Below are 21,308 nucleotides of genomic sequence, written 5' to 3'. Positions count from 1 at the left end.
ATAATACTCAAATAAAAAATATTTTATTTTATTTAATCAAAACTCATGCTTTATATTGTAGCTACAGAACTTATATTTTTCAAAACTTTTATAATAAGTATTTTCAGAGACGTGGTAGTTCAGGGGATAGAGCGTTCGCCTTTCAATGAGTTGTACCGGGTTCAAATCCCGGTGATGGCCGGTCGATACGAATTCCGCATCCGGCTTGCACGGACCACAGTGTTGATGCGAAATATTCTCAGTGGTAGATGGATCATGGATTAAAGTCCCCCTGCCGTCAGGCTAACCGTGGTAGGTTTTCGTGGTCTTCCTCTCCGTGTAACGCAAATACGGGTTAGTTCTATGAAAAAGTCCTCCACGAAAACAAATTTCTCCCAACACTTCATGCAGGAGTTCCCTTGTTTTCTGGATTTGGTACAAAATTACGAGTCTACGTAGTTAAACGTTAGTAATCGTAAACCCGAAAAATTGGGTTGACTGTTCAACGACGGCAATAAAATATAAAATATTTTATAGCCGTCTACCAAAAGTAACTGCTTTCAAATATACTCCATAAGTAATGGTAACTACCTTTGAATATATTTATGAAGTATATTCAAAGGTAGTTACCATTGTTAATTATAGATTTAATCAGTGTTAATTTCACCTTCAACTTCGCTGCTGTCCTGTATTACACTGAGAAAAAGTATGGTTATAATTACCAGAATATGATGAAATTAATCATGTTTCTGGCTATATGGAAACATCAAATTGCTAGGTAATTTTTACCTGAGTGTTTTGATAATGATGATGGTAAAATTAACAATAAAATGCAGTTTTATAACATGAAATGAAGTTTTGAAAACGTGGTAAAATTTGGTAATTTTATCATGATAATTTAAATCATATGACATAAAAACTATGCGGTTAAATTTACTTTTGAGTTTTAAATTTCCTACTAAATGAGTGAAAATAAAAACCATAATTTTGAAAACTAAAATATTCGATTGATCGTTGCCATATGAGTCGAAAAATTACTAAATGAATGGTTTAAATACCGTATATTTTGGTTTTTAATACCAGAATACCAGAAGTGTTTTCTCTGTGTTCAAAGTAGTATTTGTAACGTTAATCATTGGAAAATAGATGCACACACTCTTACTAAAGGCAGTTCAACGTGGAGCTTTAACTAAGATTATATGAACCGCATTGTTATTCAAATTTACTTGAACCTTAAAAACGCACTTAATTGAACCAAATATTTGTTTAATTCTGTGTATTACAGCATAGATAAAGGTTAAACAGGAATTTAATAGGGTATTGTATATAGGTTTCAACTATTTCTCTCGATTGATCGTTGCCATATGAGTGGAAAAATTACCAAATGAATGGTTTAAATGCCCTATATTTTGGTTTTTAATACTATAATAATGGATTTTTTACCAGAAATGTTTTATCCGTGTTCAAGGTAGTATTTGTAACGTTAATCATTGTAGAATTGATGCACACACTCTTACTAAAGGCAGTTCAACATGGAGCTTTAACTAAGATTATATGAACCACATTGTCATTCAAATTTACTTGAGCCTTAAAAATGTGCTTAATTGAACCAAATATTTGTTCAATTGCGTGTATTACAGCATACACTATACATACAACTATTTCTCCGATATAATGGTTCAAAGTACTCCATAATTCCTTATAGTGTTTTGCTAATGATTTTTGGATATTTAACAGTAAAATGTGTTTTCATGAGATGAAATTAAATTTGGTTATTTTATCATAATCCATTCTCATCCATTCTCATAATCCATTCTCATCCATTCTCATAATCCATTCTCGATCATGGCATAAAATCCATTCTTTTTTTTAAAACTTACTTTTAATTTATGTATCTTTTATTTAATGTGTTGCAATACGAATCTGTATAATGAATCTTCATAAACCGTTACATATGAACGGAAAAATTGCTAAATAAATAGTTTAACTACCGTATAATTTGGTTTCATTAGCCACAATTTTGGTTATATTTTACCATAAATGGCATTACCGTAGAGTACGGTATTTCACCACAATTGTTTTTCTGTGTAGAAAGCAGTATTTAAAACGTTAATCGTTGAAAAATTAGTAAGCAAACTCTTCGAACAAAAACGTTAAAGGTGGAATCCTAGTTTTTGAAATAATTTACTCAAATGTTTCACTTTTAAGCAAAATAGCATAACTAGTAGTAAGAAAGACATCGAATGTATGGAAAAAATTGTGGAAATGATACACTAAAAATTGTGGAGGAATGTCTCTCCGAGTTTGATATTGAACATACAAAAAAATATACGAAAGAACACTTTATTTCAGGCTAACACCAAATAAAGCTTCAATATACAATTTGAAAGGTGTAATTTAAATCTAAACACTTAAAATGGAAGGAACTTACTCTAAACTTTCACGCATTACACTACTCGCATTTCGAATATCGCCAGTGATTTTTTGCAATTCAAAATGATTTAACGTGATGTTTGTTTGTTTTCTACGCTGCACTACATCAATAGAAAAAGGTAACCGTTTAAACAAATATGTATATTTTTAGTTTTGAAATAAGGGCAAATATATTGTAATTTTTAATTCTTTGTTAAATGATTCTATTATGAATAAGTTCTATCAACTTCCGTTCTGTTAAGCCTGATTCAAATTCGTTTCAATATTCTCTCTCTGCTACGCGTATGTTTCAGTTCTAAGCCTATTTTTCAGTGTATCTTATTATGATTAAAAGATGTAGTGCTACTAAATAACGAAAATGGCGGTAACTACTTTTCACCAAGTAATGTAAAGAACACTCTTTGTGTTTCACTACGTCATGAAATGTTCTCTGTTCTACACCACTTCGGTGTAAAGTGGTTGTCACTATTTTTTTCTATTGAAATACACGAAAATATTTTACAGCGACGGAACATAAACATTATTAGAAATTTCGGTGCATAATGATCTATAATGTTGTTCAAGTTCGCTACAACCATAATATGGTCCTAAAATGAATCGATCGCATTTCTCATAGTTGGTTACAAGCTTTCGAAAAATATGTATTTAAACTATGGAAAAGTACTTATAAGTACTTAGAAATTACAAACCCTGGACTATGGATGAGTGGTCTTGATTCTCCGGATGGTGCACATTTAAAGTGACATAGTTAGGCATCTCAGGGATAAAACACCACCTTGTCGGATTATCTCAACTTAGTGTGACAGCTGCATAGGCATTTGGACCAATCTATCTACCAAGAGCTAGTAGCATGCACTCGCATGCCAAAAGTCGTGAAATTGAGTAGGTGATCGCAATGTTTTGTCCTTTTATGTTTTTAATATGGTATCCCGTTTAACCATATAACAGTACTTTTAAAACTTGATTATAAAACACTGTGGTTCAACTTCAATGAATATAGGATTCAATTTTATTTGATTGCTATTCTATTCTATATTATTTTATTACTTTCTCCTGCTTTAATGTTTGCTTTAATGTTTGTTTAAATATCTAAATTATAGGATTCAATGCAACATCTTATGCAGGTTGCAGCAAATCGCATTTTATTATGGTGCAAAATATCGATGTTATGTTTTAACTTAAACCTAATTTTTCCGAAAACATATATAGCTCAATGTATAGATATTATGGTTCAAAGTTGAACCTATTTTTCTGAACAAATATTTTATGGTTCAGGATATACTAGATACTATAATTAAATGCTGAGTCAACTTTTCTGAAAATGTAGTCTTACGGTACAAGACATCAATATTCTACTAAGAGTTTGGTTTCGTCATACTGACTTAGAATTGGTATTTTAAAGTATGCCATCATTTGTTTTGTTTTAACAATTATTACTTATTAAATACTGCAGATATTTATAAATTGTAAGGATAACTATAGATATTTAAAGATATTATCCTTTTGACACAGATGGGTCACCGGTGACTCTTTTATATATTTTTTCTGACGTTCTTATCAAGAGTAAAAATATTTTTTGAAATATTTTAATGCAAGAAAGTCTAATAATTACTAAAAAAATAGTAGATTATCGGAATTTCAGTTGCACTAAAATATAAAATCCAATAAAAAGCAGTTGGGGTTTTTTTCCTTCATGTTCAAAAATTTATCAAAAATTGATTTTATAAATCAAAGCAATTTCACTGATTAATAACTGTTTCTCTTAAATCAAAACAACTGTAAATAAGCGCAAATTTGAAAAATTATTGTCTTTTTCGTGCCAAAAGACTTTACTTTTAACGCAGAAAAAAGCACCGATGTTTCAGGCTTTATCTCACAATGATAAATACTACATTTTTCAATTATTTTGACCTAAATTAATATAAACTAATGAAAAAGGTATGAAAAATATATCTAATAAAAATTCTGCCTCAAAGAGTTCAATGGATAAAAAGAATCTTCATGGTCCAGAGCTATAAACCTCTTATCTGTTAGCCAACAATCTGTTTGCCAAATCTTCTCTACTTGAATTAATGTTAAAACACTAACTTGGCTGCTTCAGTAACTGGTAATCACCCATTTGATCCCAATAATTGATTTTGTTCAAAGAACAGGCGAAGAAACAAGACGAAACTTGGCGAAATAGCTCAAGTACATGAGACATTTAATTGTGATCATTCCCGACTAAGAAAAGAAGTAAAAAAAGAAGAAAAGAAAGGGTCCAACTTTAATTTAGTTAGTTACGATAATTAACAAAACCCTTTTAAGTGAGGGGAGCCCTATGGGACCGATACGTTCTCCAATTTTCGTAATTAAATCAGTCCTTTTGTAAGATTTTCTACACTTGATGGTTTTTGCCCTTTAATTTGCGCTTTGTCATCAACTAAGTTAAAGAATCTCACGACGGTCACGAATGGTTTCAAGACTGTTTGTCTAGTTTAGGGTAATTAGCTGAAGATCTTCTATTTGGAGTTGGGCATTTCTTATTTTAATTGAATTATTTTTAGTAGGTTTTCACGATTATTTCAATTAATATAACTGCTTAAGGGACCGTTGTTTTTGCTTCAATCATCAACAATCAATGGAATGAGTGGTCAGCATCATGAGTGAAAAAAAGGTTTTGAAATTTGATAAATCTAAACTTAAGTGTGAAAGTTACGCAATGTAAGTAAAATGTGACGAAAGAATTCGAAATTTTCGTTAATTATCACAAACATAAAGAGATATGTTTGTAATAATTAATGTATAAAGAGGGTAAAGAGAGAGTGAGATAAGTATATTAATCCCTGCATTAAAAGTACGGCATCTATATTTTTAATAAATTTATTGAAAACCCTTCAGGTGGAAAATCTTGTTACAGCTTGATGCTATATTTCAAACTTTTTACGATTACGAGAGTCAAAATTTTTGTTCATTTGAAATAAACTAAATTTAGAAAAATTTATTCCGTATTATATGAGAAAAAAAAGTGCATAATAACTGAAGATCTTTCGAAAACTTTCAAATTATATTTCCTTCCTTTTCTATTTTTTTTCTTACTTTCTTTTTCTTTTTTCTTTTCTTGTTCTTTTTTACTTTTATTCTTCTTTTTCTTTTCGTCCAATTAGTTTTTTCTTATTTAATTCCACTTTTAAGATATTTCAATAAAAAAAAATCTGTGGTATCTTAAAGTCAAAAATATATACGTAAAAAAATTATACTTTATAGGAAATGCTTGACTTAGTATGATGAATCCATAAATGGTTTTCTTCCTCAAAAAAATAATAATTACAGCACTTTCAATTCATGCAACATTCCGCGACATCTGAACAAGATACAGTCGAATCTCATTTATGCGAAATTGCTTAACGTAAAATATCGCTGAGTTTCTTCGTTAAAAAATAATAATAATAATTACAGCACTTTCAATTCCTGCAACATTCCGAGACATCTTAAACAAGATACAGTCAAATCTCATTAATGCGAAATTGCTTAACGTTAAATATCACTGATTTTCGTCCACACGATTAGTTGAACAACGATTAGTTGCGCGGTTAGCTTAGCGACAAGGGGACTCTAACGCATGAACCGTCTACCATTGAGAATATCTTACGCCAGCACAGTGGTTGGTGCAAACCGGGTGCGGAATTCGTACCGACCAGCCTTCGATGGGATTCGAGCTCGGTTCACCCAATTGGAAGGTAAACTCTCTATCCCCAGTGCCACCACGACTCATGTAGTATATAATATATAGTGTGTAGTAAATTGTTCTTATGATGTATAGCTTAACCTGGTTAACAGTTCTGATTGTTCCCCCAATTTCGCGATAATGAGATTCGGCTGTATTTGCAATCCCTCTTATATTTTAGCATTGACTGCAAGCTGAAATAAAGAGACTATATTTTCTCGAATAAAATGTGAAACAAAAAAGACTGCAAGTTGTGTACAAAACACCATTTTTCTTTATTCCATTTAAAAATCAATGTAATTTTAGTTTAGAGCACAATTAAACTTATTTTTGAAAAAAATTTTAGAAACTTATTCGCCAAAGTCCTTTCTCAAATATATTTTCTTAAACCAAACATCTATTCTTTTTTTTTCTTTCTTTCCTGATGCTCAAATCTTTTTATCGGAATTGTTTCTTAGGCTTTACATAATAAATTTTCTCCGACATTTCTTAAGTGTTTCAACACTTATGGATCTCTCGTCTTTTATATTCTTCTCTTTGTATTTCAAATATTTGTCCAGGAGATGGTAAGTGTAAATCTTTGATGGAAGATGTGTTAGACAACATTAGGTGAATGTCCAAATCGATTTTGTTTAGTGGAAGAAAATGTTTGGCAACCGAAAAAACGAAAACACCCATTTCTTCTAAGAAAATCCTCATTTTTAAAACGATTTATAATTTGAGCATGCTTTTAAGCGCCGTTTCTAAACTCCAAAAGAAAAAAAAATATTGCTGCTTCTTTTAGTTTATTTAATAAAAACGCGTTCGGAAACATCCTTGAATAAAAAGTTCATATATCTTTTTTAAATGGTTTAAGAGAACAATGTTTTGTAGTTTCGTGAAATAAGCAATTTTCTCTTTTCGACGGAATAAATTGGAATCGTTCAAAATGTCAAAGAAAAGTAAGAATTGAAATAGGATTCCTCTAGTTTTATGTAAATCGAGGTTTAGTATCGTTTCAGAAATCAAGGTGTGAAAAAGGATCGCACAGCTATCGTTTCGCTTAAGGAGAGAAAATGGAAAATGTATTGATCGTCTCACCAGAAAGTAATTTCATTTGGGTCAGGATTTCTTAAACCGAAAACTGTTGGAAAAACAGTCGCAAAAATTTCAGGTAGCGGAATATTTTAAATACCTCTCTGTTCTGAATTTAGAGTTGAAGGGAGATATTAAAAATGAATAAAAATATTATCCGTTTGCATCAGGTAATATAAATAAAACGTGCAACTCTTTCAGAGTAAAACCATTGTGATTTTTTTCTTTTTATTAAACCTCATGTTTTATTTTCCTGAACCCTTTTACCGTTAATAATAGGGTTTTTTATAGGATTTTCAGTGCATGCACAACAATGGTTTCAATATTTTTTTTCTGGTTTGTATACAGGGTGTCCCAAAACGACCGCATAAACTCTGCACTACTAGATTCCTCGTTGGGAGTACATAAAAACTGCCCAAAGAAGCGTTCCTGTACGATCCATAGTTTACGAGAAATATACGAAAAACAAAATATGACGTCACTGCCGGTGCAAGAAAAAACACTTTATTGAACATATCAACAGGATACTATGCACAATTTAAAGCAGATGTTCAAAGTGTCCGACGTGCATGTCGAGGCCGGCTTGAGCCAACACCTCCTAGAAAAGAGTAGGCCTCTGCACGGGTTACCATAAATATCCTTTAGTAGTCCAAACGTAATGACATATTTCGTATTTTCAACCACTGCGCAGCTTAGTACCCCGAACGTAATGACATCTTTCTTATTTTTCATCAACTGCGCAGTTAACTTCGTCACATCGGACTACTAATTTGATCCGTGCTGAGGCCTTCCTTATTCTAGGAGGTGTTGCTTGAGCACGCCGTGGATATGTCCAATAAAGTGTTTTTTTTTTTCCTTGCACCGGGAGTGACGTCATACTTTGTTTTTCGTATTTTTCTCGTAAACTTTGAATCGTACAGGAAAGCTTCTTTGGGCAGTTTTTATGTACTCCCAACGAGGAATCTAGTAGTGCAGAGTTTATGCGGTCGTTTTGGGACACCTTGTATACTTAAAAACATATTTTCTGAGTAAATTGGTAGTTCATTTAAATTTAGAAAATCAAGGATTTGAAGTGCAAGATTTATAAAAGAAAGGGTTATAAAAACGAGAAAATATTCGAAACATGTAAAGTTTGGTACAATTTTTATCGATTAGGCAAAAATTGTACAGTTGAAATTGTACTGTTACAGTTAATATTGTTCTTTCCTATAATGTATTTTTATTTCTGTTTACAGGTGTTCTATAATTTTAAAATATTTTTTTAATTCCTCTTCCCCAACTTGAAAGGCATATCATGAAATAATAAATAAGCTATAAATAAATAAAATTTTGGCTTCCTTTCTATTTCTTGTTTATTTCTACAGTTTTTCTTTTAGCTTTTGTGTTAACTGTCTTTTCGTGTAAGTTAAGAAACGCTTAGTTATTGATATTTCACTTTTCTAGATCAACAAAAAATATATAAATTTACAATTAACAATACTACTGCTATTAAAAACTATTACAACAAATATTTTAATTTGTTTTCATTGGCATCAGAAAGGTGATTGTTACAGAAATATAATTAATATTTTCAGAAGCAAAATTTTAATTCAATCATAGAAATTACAAAAAAAAATATACTTCCTATGTTCTGTATTCCTGGAAATTTCAGTTAAGAATATTTCGAAGTTTAACTACTTTCTAATCATTAATATTTAATCTTTATAATCATAAATATGTGCTGATGTTTTTATCATAATAGCTATTATTTTTTTCGGTTCATTTTAGTTATCTTGTACATTCCATGCAGTAAGCGCTTGTTGATATATTAGAAATTAAATACACGATTGTTTTTATGCTTCAAATTAAAACAAAATGAAAGTTTAAATAAAAATTTCGCTTGATGGTAATTATGTTTTAAATGAAAAAGATTCTTCGGTTTTTTTTAAATTGCAGAATATATTGAAACATTATATAAAATAGGTACATATAAGAGTATTCTTTTTAATATGGTTAATTCCACTTTATTTTTTTATATCTTTAAATGTAATTTTTAAATTGTGTGCTTTTAAATTACAAAGTGCATATAAACATTATAATGAAAAAATTCTTATGATATTTGTTGTTTTTTAAATTTCAGAATATATTTAAACATTATAAAAATAGGTACATATAAAGAATATTCTTTTTAATATGATGAATTCAACTTTATTTGTTTTTAACTTTAAATGTAATTTTTAAATCATGCGCTTTAAATTGCATAGTACATATAAACATTATAATGAATAAAAAGTACATAAAAAAGTTTTTTTTTTTAAATATTATATTTCTGTACATCTTTTGTCTCTAGTGATTATTTTTGATATTTGTATTTTTAGGTTTAAGAAAGATTTTTAGGTTTAAGCCTTATACTTAAAATAAATACAGTACATGAAAGAAATGATCTTTTTAAAATATAATAATTTAGTAACTTTTTTTATATCCACACTGTAAAAATTCCTGGTTCAAATAATGGTAAAAAGTACCGGCACCCAGAAAACCGTTACATTTTTCCGTGAAACTAATTTTACCATTAAAAAGCATTTTTGCAATAAAAATTTTTTACCGTTATTTTTGCAGTTGTATTTACTATTTTTTACAATGGAGCCATTATTCAACATAAATTATTTAAAATATATTTACTTTATAGTAAGTCCTTTAATGTTAAACGTATTATAGTATGAATATAAAGGTAAAGCTGGAGATATAAGGATCGTAAAATAACAATATATTAATCCTAATAGCAAAGAAAAATGTTTTCATTTTTATTGAACATAATTTCTAGTGCTCCTATTCTCACCGTAAAATAAATTATTTAAAATAAATTCAAGTTCGATTTTTTTTGTAACATATGAAATTAATTTTAGGTGAGAAATATTTTATTGTTTAATTCAATAATCAATAAATTTTTTTAATGTTCTTTTCACTTCGAAACTTTTCTTTTCTTCAAATAAGTAAGAATGGATAATTTTTTTTTGAATGATGCAGTTAGAAAAAGTTTTTTTAAACCTTTTTTTTACTTATGAAACTTTTTACTTATGATATTGATTATGATTAAAAATAAAATTATATTTAATGATTATGCTTAATCTTCGCAGAGTTTACGAAAAATCGAACGATCCTAACACTTTTACTTGTTTTTTTTTTTCATTTAAAAAAAAGAAAGAAAAAAAAGAAGAATTTTGAATTGATATAAGTTTGAATAGTGTTGCAAATTATTTACTATAACTATAACACAAATCGCTTAGATTAATTTGCAGTAATTAGAAGAAGAAAAAAAATTCACGAATCTATTAAAATCATACATTATATTATTATAAATTACGTTAAAATAGATAAAAATAGAATACTTAATATTTAAGCGTAATTCCTTATCTTTTTGAACAACTTTTTTTCAAATGTTGTTATGTGCAAGTTTAATAGTTATTTCTTGACAATCGCTGTTTCCCACTAAAATTTTACGAATTGATTAAAAAAAAGTAAAGACAAAATTAAAATTTTTATTACTACTGTGAGTTAGAATCTTGGTATCAAAGGACTTCAAAACACCAGAGAAAAGTAATTTGTGCTGCCATCTATTAGTAAATATGTTTATGACATATTACACAGTTGAAAAGCAAGCTACTTATATCTAAAAATATAAATTATGAAAAGAAAGGAACTTAAAGGACAGAAAATTTCAATGAGATCATTATGGACAATATCAAACTCACACAAGATCATCGAAACAAGTCAAATATATTAGTTAAGTATTAAATTGATATTTTCTCATTTTTGCTTTTATCATTAATTCAATAATGTTTAATAATTTGAATTTGTAATTATAATGTATGGTGATGACGTCAGCGGATTCGTATTTTAAAAGGTTTATGAAACCAAGGTTTTTTTTTTATTCATACCTGCGATTTTACGGCGTGACTCTACAAACTTAAATAATGGAAACTCAACAAGAACTAATTTAATAGAATTGAAGTTATTAACTAAGCCATGGGCCATGAAAAAAATATGATAATTTCTGAATAATAACATCTTAAATTACAGAATAGTTAATCTTTATTTTAGTGAGCTTTTGACTCAGATTATGGTAAATCCAGTATAATGCAGCCGCACCGGAATATACAACATATAATAAAAAAAGGCTTTATATTAGGTGCCAAGAATGTTCAGGATGGTGATATTGGGGTATTATTTTATACACCTTGGTATCATGGGTTCTCATCACCACAGTTCATATATATATACACATAACACACAACCAATCACAGAATACTTGCGGTTAGAAACGCACAAAACAGTCAATTAAAATTGAGAACGCCGGAAAATCACATGGTAGGATCAAGTTTTTTCTCATTCATTTCCATTTTGTTTTGGTTGTCATCAGCATAAAACTAATATAAGTCGTAAGGAGATTTCTTTTTTAAAAAGATTTTTGTGTCCCTAATTTAAAGTTATTTTCCTGTACAGCTATTATTACGTTTTTTACTCAATTTTCGAGTTTAAAACTAAGAGAATAGTTGTATTTTTTATTATTATTATAATGTAATCCCGCGCTACATTTTAAGATGAAGTTAGTTAGAAAAGGTCTTCAAATCTTATTCACCGTTTTACAATTATTATTGTTGTGCAAGTAGCGTTAATATGCTGTATAATAAGTTACTGTTAAATGATTTACAACTTAACGATCAGGCTTCATGCGCAATGAGCAAAAAAATATTTGCAATTATATTAAATATTATATTGCAAGCAAAAATAATATTTAATATATCCGCCCATATGGTAAGCGAAAATTCTAAATTATGGTTGTGAACTCATCAAATTTGTTTGAACAATATATTGTTATAACAATTTTTCTTTTAAAAAATGATTACTTTCAAAAATTACTTCTGCTTACCAATAGATCTAAATATTTATAATACTAATAGATAATAATATTTGGACGTGGGAAGTAGAGGCATAAGCGTCAGAAAACAGAATTTCCTTTACTACATACCTGTATATGTTAAGAGAATAATTTTAACTATAGTGGAAAAATTGTGTTCTGCCAAGAAGCGACAATAATTGTGAAGCATTTATCGGGGTTGGTGTGCGGCAGCGAGAGCAGGGGTCTTACCCCCCTAGTATATATATTTTTTCATTGACATCAGAAAAGTGATTGTTACAAAAATATAACTTATATTTTCAGACGCAAAATTTTAATTCAATCATAGAAATTACAAAAAAAAAATATACTTCCTATATTCCGTATTCCTGGAAATTTCAGTTGAGAATATTTAGAAGTTTAATTACTTTCTAATCATTAATATTTAATCTTTATAANTCCCCCCCCCTTTTTTTTCATATGTCTATAATTTTTCTTTGTTTTATTCTTCATTTTGAAAATATATATATGTATATATATATATATTATATAAATCTGGTTTTTACCGGAACGTGTTACGGAACAATGAATTTGATACTCAGTAAATTGTACAGTAATAATTATCCTAAAATCCCTGAATATCTTTAATTAAAAAAATATTACTATGAAAATTATAAAATATTATACGGTTTTTTACAGAGCAGTTATTTTATGCAATCGTTACGCGTTAATTATCCTCAACATTCTTAGTTTAGAAAATATTCTAATTAAAGCAAAACAACACAAAACTGCTTTGAGAGAGTCTGATTCAAATAAATACTTAATATACCTATGATACGAATTGAATAACAAAATGAATATGCATTAAATATTTCTATGCAAGTTCCAAATAATAACTAATACCTCGTAGGCGCATGTTTCGCTGCTGAAAATAGTCATATTACAATACATTTTAAATTACACTAGTGCAAGGACCAAATACTTTCTTGGTAATCTTATATAAATGAATTTTAGTAGATTCTTTCTAGTTCCGCTGTGTTTATGTTGACTTAGAACTCATGACTGGAATATGTTTTGTCTTGCATCATTAAATGTTGAATAATGAATGAAATTTGGGATTCTTTACTTTATGGAACTCGTTAAAATTACTTAATGAGTTTTGATAAATAAGTTTTAAATTCTCGGTGAAACATAGAAATACACCTGTTAAATTATGCGACACATTATCTGCCTAGTAAGTCATGTAGTCATATATTTACAGGTAAGAGAGATGCGTTATATTTAAAATAATATTTTTCATATTTAATATATTTTAAAGTTTATATATTAAGGTTTATATGAAGTTTATATTTAAGTTTATATTAAGTTTATGCATTAAAGTTTATATGTATTTCAAAGTTTATATATTAAAGATAATGTATTTTAAAGTTTACATTTAGAAACTCATAATTTAGCAATATATGAACGTTAAAAATAAGTTATGATGTTCTTTATTAAAAGTTTAATGAAACTTGGAAATTTAATTTTAAAAATAGTATTTTTCATATTTGCAAGTCTTTCGCGACATGTTTCGATTGTGGAGTACGGAATTTTCGGAGTACTGAGGTACCCGAAGTACTGAATTTTTTAATAGGTTTTCATATGCAAAAACATTATTTTATGAGAAATAAGCTAAAGTTTTCCTAATGCATTTGAAAGTTTTGACTGCATGATAAAATTTTGAATGCATAAAAGTAAATTATTTAAATTGTAAGTTTTGGAAAATTGTTAGAAATGTTGCCAAATTGGCAAAAAAGAGCACACTTGGAAAAAATCACGTTTAGGAAACTGATAAAAAACAATTTCCAGTTTTAATTAAAAAATTTATTTTCATTTAATTTTTTTTGAAAAATACTTCTTAAATACAGAATTATGTTGGACTTTTTAAACTTATTATTCATAACAATGTAATTTTGATTTACAAATTTCTCTATTTAATCTTTTAACTGTAGTATGTTTAAACGCAAATATTCAGTGTCCGATTAAGAAGGAAAACTTTAAATTAATCTTTTGTAGCCATCAGTGCTCTTTGTTTGCAGAATGAATTACTCTAATTTATTTCATTTTTAAACAAAAGATGCAAAAATATTCATAATTAATTGCATAAAAGGGAAACATTTTTATTTTTATTTAATTATGAAAGGGTAAAAAAAAATTCCGTTTTTCAGAAATCATTTTCGAAACATTTCATTTCATTTTCCTAAATTTACCTTTCTAACAATTAAAAAAATATATCCTAAATTAGTTTTAAACGTTCGTGAAACGTTCCTTCATAATATACAAAAATAAGAATAAATGGCTTCACTCTAAGAAATAAAACTCTCATTTTTGACGATACAGCGATTTTCGAGCTATATTTCGTTAATTTCGAGAATAATTTTGCCTCGAAATCACGTGATTTGTGAAGAGACGCGAAATCTCAATATCTGACGAAAATTTTTCCTCAACTCGAAGACTCATAGTAGTGTATTGTGGGAGATTGTTAACTGGAACGATGAAATTCCAAAGAAGACTAGACGATCAAAAATAAAGTGACGAAGTAAGCCAAGTGGCCTATATGGAGGTCAAGGAGTTGGCCTCGAACTAAGGTTCCGGGATCGAATCCCACTTCAGGCTTGAGTGTATCTCTCCGTTGTATTCGTCCTTCTTGCGTCATTAGGACAACATTAATCCACCCACGTAGTGCCCACGATAATTAGAAAAGTTCGATGTGCTAAGCAATAATTTTTTTTTGTTAAAAAAATAGAATAGTGAAATATTTCCTTAATTTTGACAAAATTATTTTTCTCAAAGAAATGACGATAGGTGTTTGATCACTTTGTCGAAAAATTCGCTCGGGACACATACCAGGAAAGGGTTTTGCCAAAAACCTCATGACATCTGAGTGTTCGTTTTTTACAGTGTTGGGCATAACACAAGTTCATTTATTGATTTGTATTACTTTAAGATTTTAATTAGAATTAATTCTACTTACCTCTTTATTTGTGGCATGAGTACTCTGTTAGCCGCAGAGCAACGTTCTACACACCTTTTTCGAACATTCTTCATTTTATCTCTAACTTCAGGACTATCGTGTCCCTTTCCCACATGAATCAAAAGATCACGGAAGCTAGCCACGGATGTGTTTAGTTCTTCTATAATCTGAAATATCAAGATTTAAACTATTGTAAACTAATACATATTTTTTTACATCTTAAAAAACATCTGATATGAGTAACAAAATGTAGTCAAATTGTATTTAAATAAGAATACGCCCTTTTTTTCTTTCTTTTTCATGAATAATAAAAATAAATTTCAGCTTAATATTGCTAATTTCTTCATACTTCGAAGCCAAATTTATAATTGCATTAATGCACTGCAAAATAATAGGTGTAAAGAATCATACTTTGAAGAATAATGAAATCATATGATTAATGACATTCACAAATAAATAATGTAACAAAAAATTTAATAAAAAACTTATAGAATTTAAAACTTATAGAATTTAAACTTATAGAATTTAAAAAAATTATTACCAGTCACTGAAACCCCTCAAGAATAGAAAACTATTAGTATTATCTTATTATGTAATAAAATTATTTCACTTTACATAATTCATCTTAGCTTTCAGAATTTCAGGACAAAATTGCAATGAAAATCGTTTTTTTCATTGCAAGATGAAGAATTTACTTCATTTAATATCAGATTAACCTACAGAAAAAAAAATTTTATTAAAAAATATGTGCTACTTTCGTGAAAGCCTTGTAAATTACTTTATCTTTTTGTCTATTTTAATGATTAATTTCAATTTTGCCATTACGTGGTTTATAACAGTGTAAAGAATTACAATTAATTTATTAGGCTTGCAATCTTTGGTTTACAACAGTGCCACTTAACAATTAGTAATATTTTCCTCAGTTTATTAAATGTCACTACGCGTAAAAGAAATGCATTATAAAAACTAATTTTATTACAATTGGTTTTGATCAAACTATATTCCCGTAGATTAACTAAAAAATTGCAAAATACTCTATTAACAAAGAAAAAAGCTTCAAATTTAACTATTTCAAATAAACTATTTCAACTCTGCGTTTTACTTTTTTAATATCATTTGTTTGAGAACTCGATTCACATTTTTATACAATAAAAACTTTATCAAATTCTCGAAAAATGTTGTATATTGTTAGTAAGTAAAAATTTGAAATATAACTTATGTATTACTTATTTCTGTACAGTGTAGTTTAAAAATATTTTAATGAAAACTACACTTCATATACGATAGTATATAAAGAAATGAATTTAAAATATACATTTGTACAAAATATTGAAATTTAGCTAAACCATGATAAGAAAACTAGATATCAATATTTCACATTGTAAATGATACAGTGAAACTATTTTACTAAATTTTTAACTAATTTTTAATTTTAAATAAAATCTGTTTTTGAATGTATGAATTTAACGTTTTATTCTTTATTATTAAAGATTTTTCAAAGTTTTTCTGAGTTTTGTTTTCTTAGTGGATCAATGCAACACATGTCTCTGTGTGTAAGACTGTGTACCTATCTTCTGTAGGCGTCGTACAAGAAACCCAACCTCTCTCATGCTACGCATTCCAATTCTTTGAAATGATTTCCAAAGTCTGAAAACAACACTGTTTCTGACGTCGAACTCTTCAACAACATCTGCTATTTTTCGGCCTTCTTCAATCTTGACGGTAATTTGGCCACGAGTAAAATCATCTAATTCATGTCGGGAAGACATATCAAAACTTGCAAGTTCGACATATGATTGTTTCCCGCAAAAATTTGATTTTGAACATCAGCGTTCAATACGCGTCAAATTCTTTATATATCTTATCAGCGCTGTCGTGAAAAACCAGTTCAACAAACCGAAATTTGCAAACGCATATCACGTCACACTGTATCTCACACTTACACTAATTTTTAAGTTTTCCACCCTTCAATTTTGTGGTTGCTATCGTTACTATAATCCTTAGTCTCTAGCAATTGCCCATTTCTGAATATATTTGCTTTAATGATTCTTATATCAAAAACTTGTTTATTTTTTTAACCTGTAAGACCACAACTACCAACGTCAAAGTACACTGCTAAAAATTCCTGATCAAAGTACGGTAATAAGTACTGACACTTTTTACCGTAAAATTCATTTTTAGCGCAACATTTTCGAAATAAAAAATCTAATATACTTTAATTTTCAGAATAATATTTACCGTAAAATCACTGAATCATTCTAATTTAATAAATAAAAAACCTAATAAAAAATCGAAACGAAAAAAACAAAATAAAAAATCTAATCTGGCGTAATTTTTAGAATAATAATTACTGTTAAATCACCGAATAATTTAATAAACATTACTGCAAAATTTACTGTTTAATATTTTACAGTAAAATGCATTTTGCGGATGATGAGGTCTAAAAGTGTCTGCACTTTATACCGCATTTTGATCAGAAATTTTTTACAGTGTAGAGAAAACCTTTCCGACTGTCTTTTTAACTAATACTCCTCAACACTGCTTTCGAACTATTTTAATTACTTCTCATGATTTGATTATAAACAATCGAAATCGTCCTCAAAATTTACGTTTATTAAACGCAACGTTTACTAATGTTCAAATAATAAGTAACGCTAAATAATAATCATGTTAAAAAATCATCATGATATCAGTTCGTTCCATAAAAATCTGTAAATTTTTTAATTAGAATATCTAATCATTTAATCCGGATGTTTGGTATTTTATTTACTTGAAATTCTTTATTTCATATTTCTATTAGCATACAGTGTGTTTTGTTTTCAAAAATTGAGTTTAATTCAAAATATTTCTCTGAGAAAAAAAGCTTGGTAAAAATTAAATATGATAAAAATTTCCGTGTTTTTGACTCGAGAAGAATACCAAAATACTCGGTAATTTTCAGCGAAGTGCATTGGTAATGATTTTGGCTAAATTAAAGAAAAAACTTAGTTTTATAAATTATTTGGTAAATCTAGTAATTTTCTGGCAAACCATATGAACGGAAATAATACAAAATAAATGGTTTAAATATCGTACATTTTGTTTTTATTAACCGGGATTATATTTCATTTAATTAAAAAAGTCATTGACGTACAGTACGGTAATTTTTCCAGAATTATTTACTCCACTTAAAAGTATAGTTTTTATTTAGTTAGGGCATTGGGAACAACTCATAGCAAGCAAGATAATAAAGTACCGCCCAGATACTACAAGTATATACCAAAGAGCCATTACATTATGGCCACTCACCATCTATAACAATGGGCTCGTCCACGTTTTCATGGTTTCTCGCCCAGGAACAATGTTTTTATGGGGCACATTAGGACCCATAATCTTGATAGAACAATCCCTGACGTCTGCAAGCTACTTGAACATAGTTGCAGACCAGATTCACCCATTCATGGCAACAGCATTTATTGCGGGGGATGGTGTTTACCAACAGGATAATGCACCATGTCATAAGAGTCGAATCGTCATGGATTGGTTCGAGGAACATTCAGTGACTTTCAAGTCATGTCTTGGCCCCCAACTTCACCTGACCTTAATCCGAAAGAGCATTTGTGGTCCGACTTGGAAAACCAAATTCTTGCTGCCACGCTACCCCCTCCCAATGTGAGGGAATTTCAGGACCAGTTGGTGAGCGCTTGGTACCAGATACCTCAGACTACCTATCAGCACCTTGTGGAATCAATGCCACGGCGGGTGCTAGCAGTTTTGAGGGCTAAAGGTGGTCCTACGTGTTATTAGCAGGTTGGTCATAATGTAATGGCTCTTCAGTGCATTTCTTTAATGGAAAAAAATCTTTGCATGATAAAAGTTGCAAGGAATGCCGCAAATGATGTTTTTACTGGAGTTCAACTTTGTTACACTTTGATTTGCTTCACAAAAATGATGAAACTATGAAATTTGAAATAACAATTGTGTGTAGCAAATTGTAGAAGAAGTACTATGGAAGAAAACATTATTGATTCATAGCTATTTAGAGAATTAAAAATTTTTTAATACAAACTATACAAAGTGAGTCACTATGCAGTCTGAAGAAATATGACGACAGGGTTAAAAATTGACATACTGAAAGGCCCAATTTTATTAATTAATCCATTTTAAATTTCAATTTCTTTGAAAAAATATCGTGTAGTAAGTGTTTTTTTTTTTAAATCTTTTCACTTTTTTTACCTTACATACTTTATATAAGTAGGGGAATAGTGGGGTCAGTTGTAACAGGGTACGATTATAACAGAGCAAAAATTTCGAGTGTCGGGTTCTAGATTTGGTTCCTAGGTGGCGCACAAGGTGTATTTAATAAATCAACATGTACACCCCTGCTGGCAATCATTTTTATGTACTTTTGAAAGAGTTACAGCACAAAAGATATTTTCACGCTACGTTAGTAATTTTTTCGGTATTAGAATATTATATTGTAACAAAGTAATTTTGTTTAAACAAATAAAACTTATCAACCTAATATGTATACACCTTAATTAACATTTAAAAAAAAGTTTTGTTAATTAACTAGCATTGGTTTTAACAAATGAAGCTGAAATGGCGTCTTGGGGACGATTGTAACAATAAGTAAAGGGACGATTGTAACAGATGAAAATAAATAATCTTATGCTTGCAAACCATTACTTAACTCTTTAAGAACCACCAATAGTTTCCTATATCATTTATGTTATGTTGCATGGGAATTATTTTATTTGTCACCTTTCACAGCATGAATTAAAATTTTTAACCTCTTACAGTTGTAAGTTTAACACTTTAGGTCTCTGCTCATTATTATTTTTACTCCTAAAATATCACTACTATTTTGATCAATAAAAAAATATATCACAACTATGATAATATGGATAATTAACTATGTTTTAGTTGAATTTATGAACTGTTACAATTGACCCCGTAAGTGGGGACAATTGCAACAAGGGCACGACTGTCAAAAATTTTAATAACTAATATAATAACATTTAAAATAAGGTATTTATTCTTTTTCTAGTAGAAGATAGTCTACTTTACTCGTCTGTCAATTAATACTAATAATATATTGAATTTTTTGTTAATTAAAAATAGCTAAGTAAAAAAATTTGCAATTGACCCCACTCTCCCCTATTATTTATCTATTATTGTAGGAAATTTATCTTTTTTCCCTCAACATCTTTGTTTTCTAATTATTACAAGTTGACGGGATGTCGGAATTAGGAAAAGTAAGAGAGAAGAAGAGAAAGAGAGAAAAAGATAAAGAAAGAAAGAGTGAGGTATAATATGTTGCCAGATACATATCTTTACATTTATAATGAAGTTTTCAAAAATAAAAATAATTAACTCAAGAAACCAATTCCAATTTGAAATGTCATAATGATGTAAGGTTATCGTTATTTTTCGTTAACGAATAAAACTACCTCTTTTTTTATTTAAACTGATTGTGTCCCATTCTGCTTTCATAAGTTTGAATAGTTCTTTTTCAAATTAAAGTTGATTATTTTTCAAATCAAGGCAATTATTCATTTCGTTACAATTTACACAAAGAAAAAAATTCTGGTAAAATTATGGCATTGGGTAATGGTTTACCGGAAATTCGGGGTTTTCAAAATTATAAATCTTATTACTACACAATTAGTAAAAAATTAAAGACTGAGAAGTAAAATTTACCGTAAAAAATTGTTTGTAAGTATTTTGATAAGAATATCAAATTTTACAACATTTAACAAATTGCATGAAATTTTATAAAACTATTTTTTATATAAATCACTACGAAAGTGCTTTGGTTAAAATTGCAGAGCTTAGAGACTTAGAACAAGAAATACAGTAAATGTTTCCATATTTTGGTATTTTGACCAAATTTTTGTTCTCAACGATCTTATATTAGCAAAATATGCTTGCATAAAATTATAATAATTATGCATTTTTTAAACAAAATTATCTCTTTTTTTATCAGTTTTAACAAAATAAAAATGATGAGTTTAAACATTCATGGGGGTTGTAGGGACGAGCGAACAGGCTGCGCATCCACCTAGTTATGAAAATATCTAAAACGAAATTAAATGTTTCGTTACATTTTCGGTTTTACCTATTCGCCAAAAATATAAGGGTCTTTTTTCTTGAGGGGAAAGATTTATGATAAAGTCTCTTTTTTCAAGTCTAGACAGTTCTCATCGATCTATTCTTTTGAATTGTGGATTTAGATGCGGTATCAT

The 21,308-nt window shown here is 28.8% G+C and overlaps 1 protein-coding gene across 1 annotated transcript in view; it reads right to left on the bottom strand.

Moving 5' to 3' along the window:
• Positions 1-21,308, bottom strand: part of LOC107442013 (regulator of G-protein signaling 7-binding protein A-like) — a 163,939-nt gene that overhangs the window by 31,381 nt on the left and 111,250 nt on the right. The window contains exon 3 of the mRNA XM_071183148.1: positions 15,082-15,248. Coding sequence (XP_071039249.1) covers positions 15,082-15,248 — 167 coding nt within the window. The remainder of the gene's footprint in view (positions 1-15,081; positions 15,249-21,308) is intronic.

This window comes from Parasteatoda tepidariorum, chromosome 7 (genome assembly GCF_043381705.1).
Source record: "Parasteatoda tepidariorum isolate YZ-2023 chromosome 7, CAS_Ptep_4.0, whole genome shotgun sequence".
In the NCBI taxonomy this organism is placed as follows: domain Eukaryota; kingdom Metazoa; phylum Arthropoda; class Arachnida; order Araneae; family Theridiidae; genus Parasteatoda; species Parasteatoda tepidariorum.
Note: the sequence above shows the minus strand (reverse complement) of the source record. Positions and strands in the feature narration are given on the sequence as shown.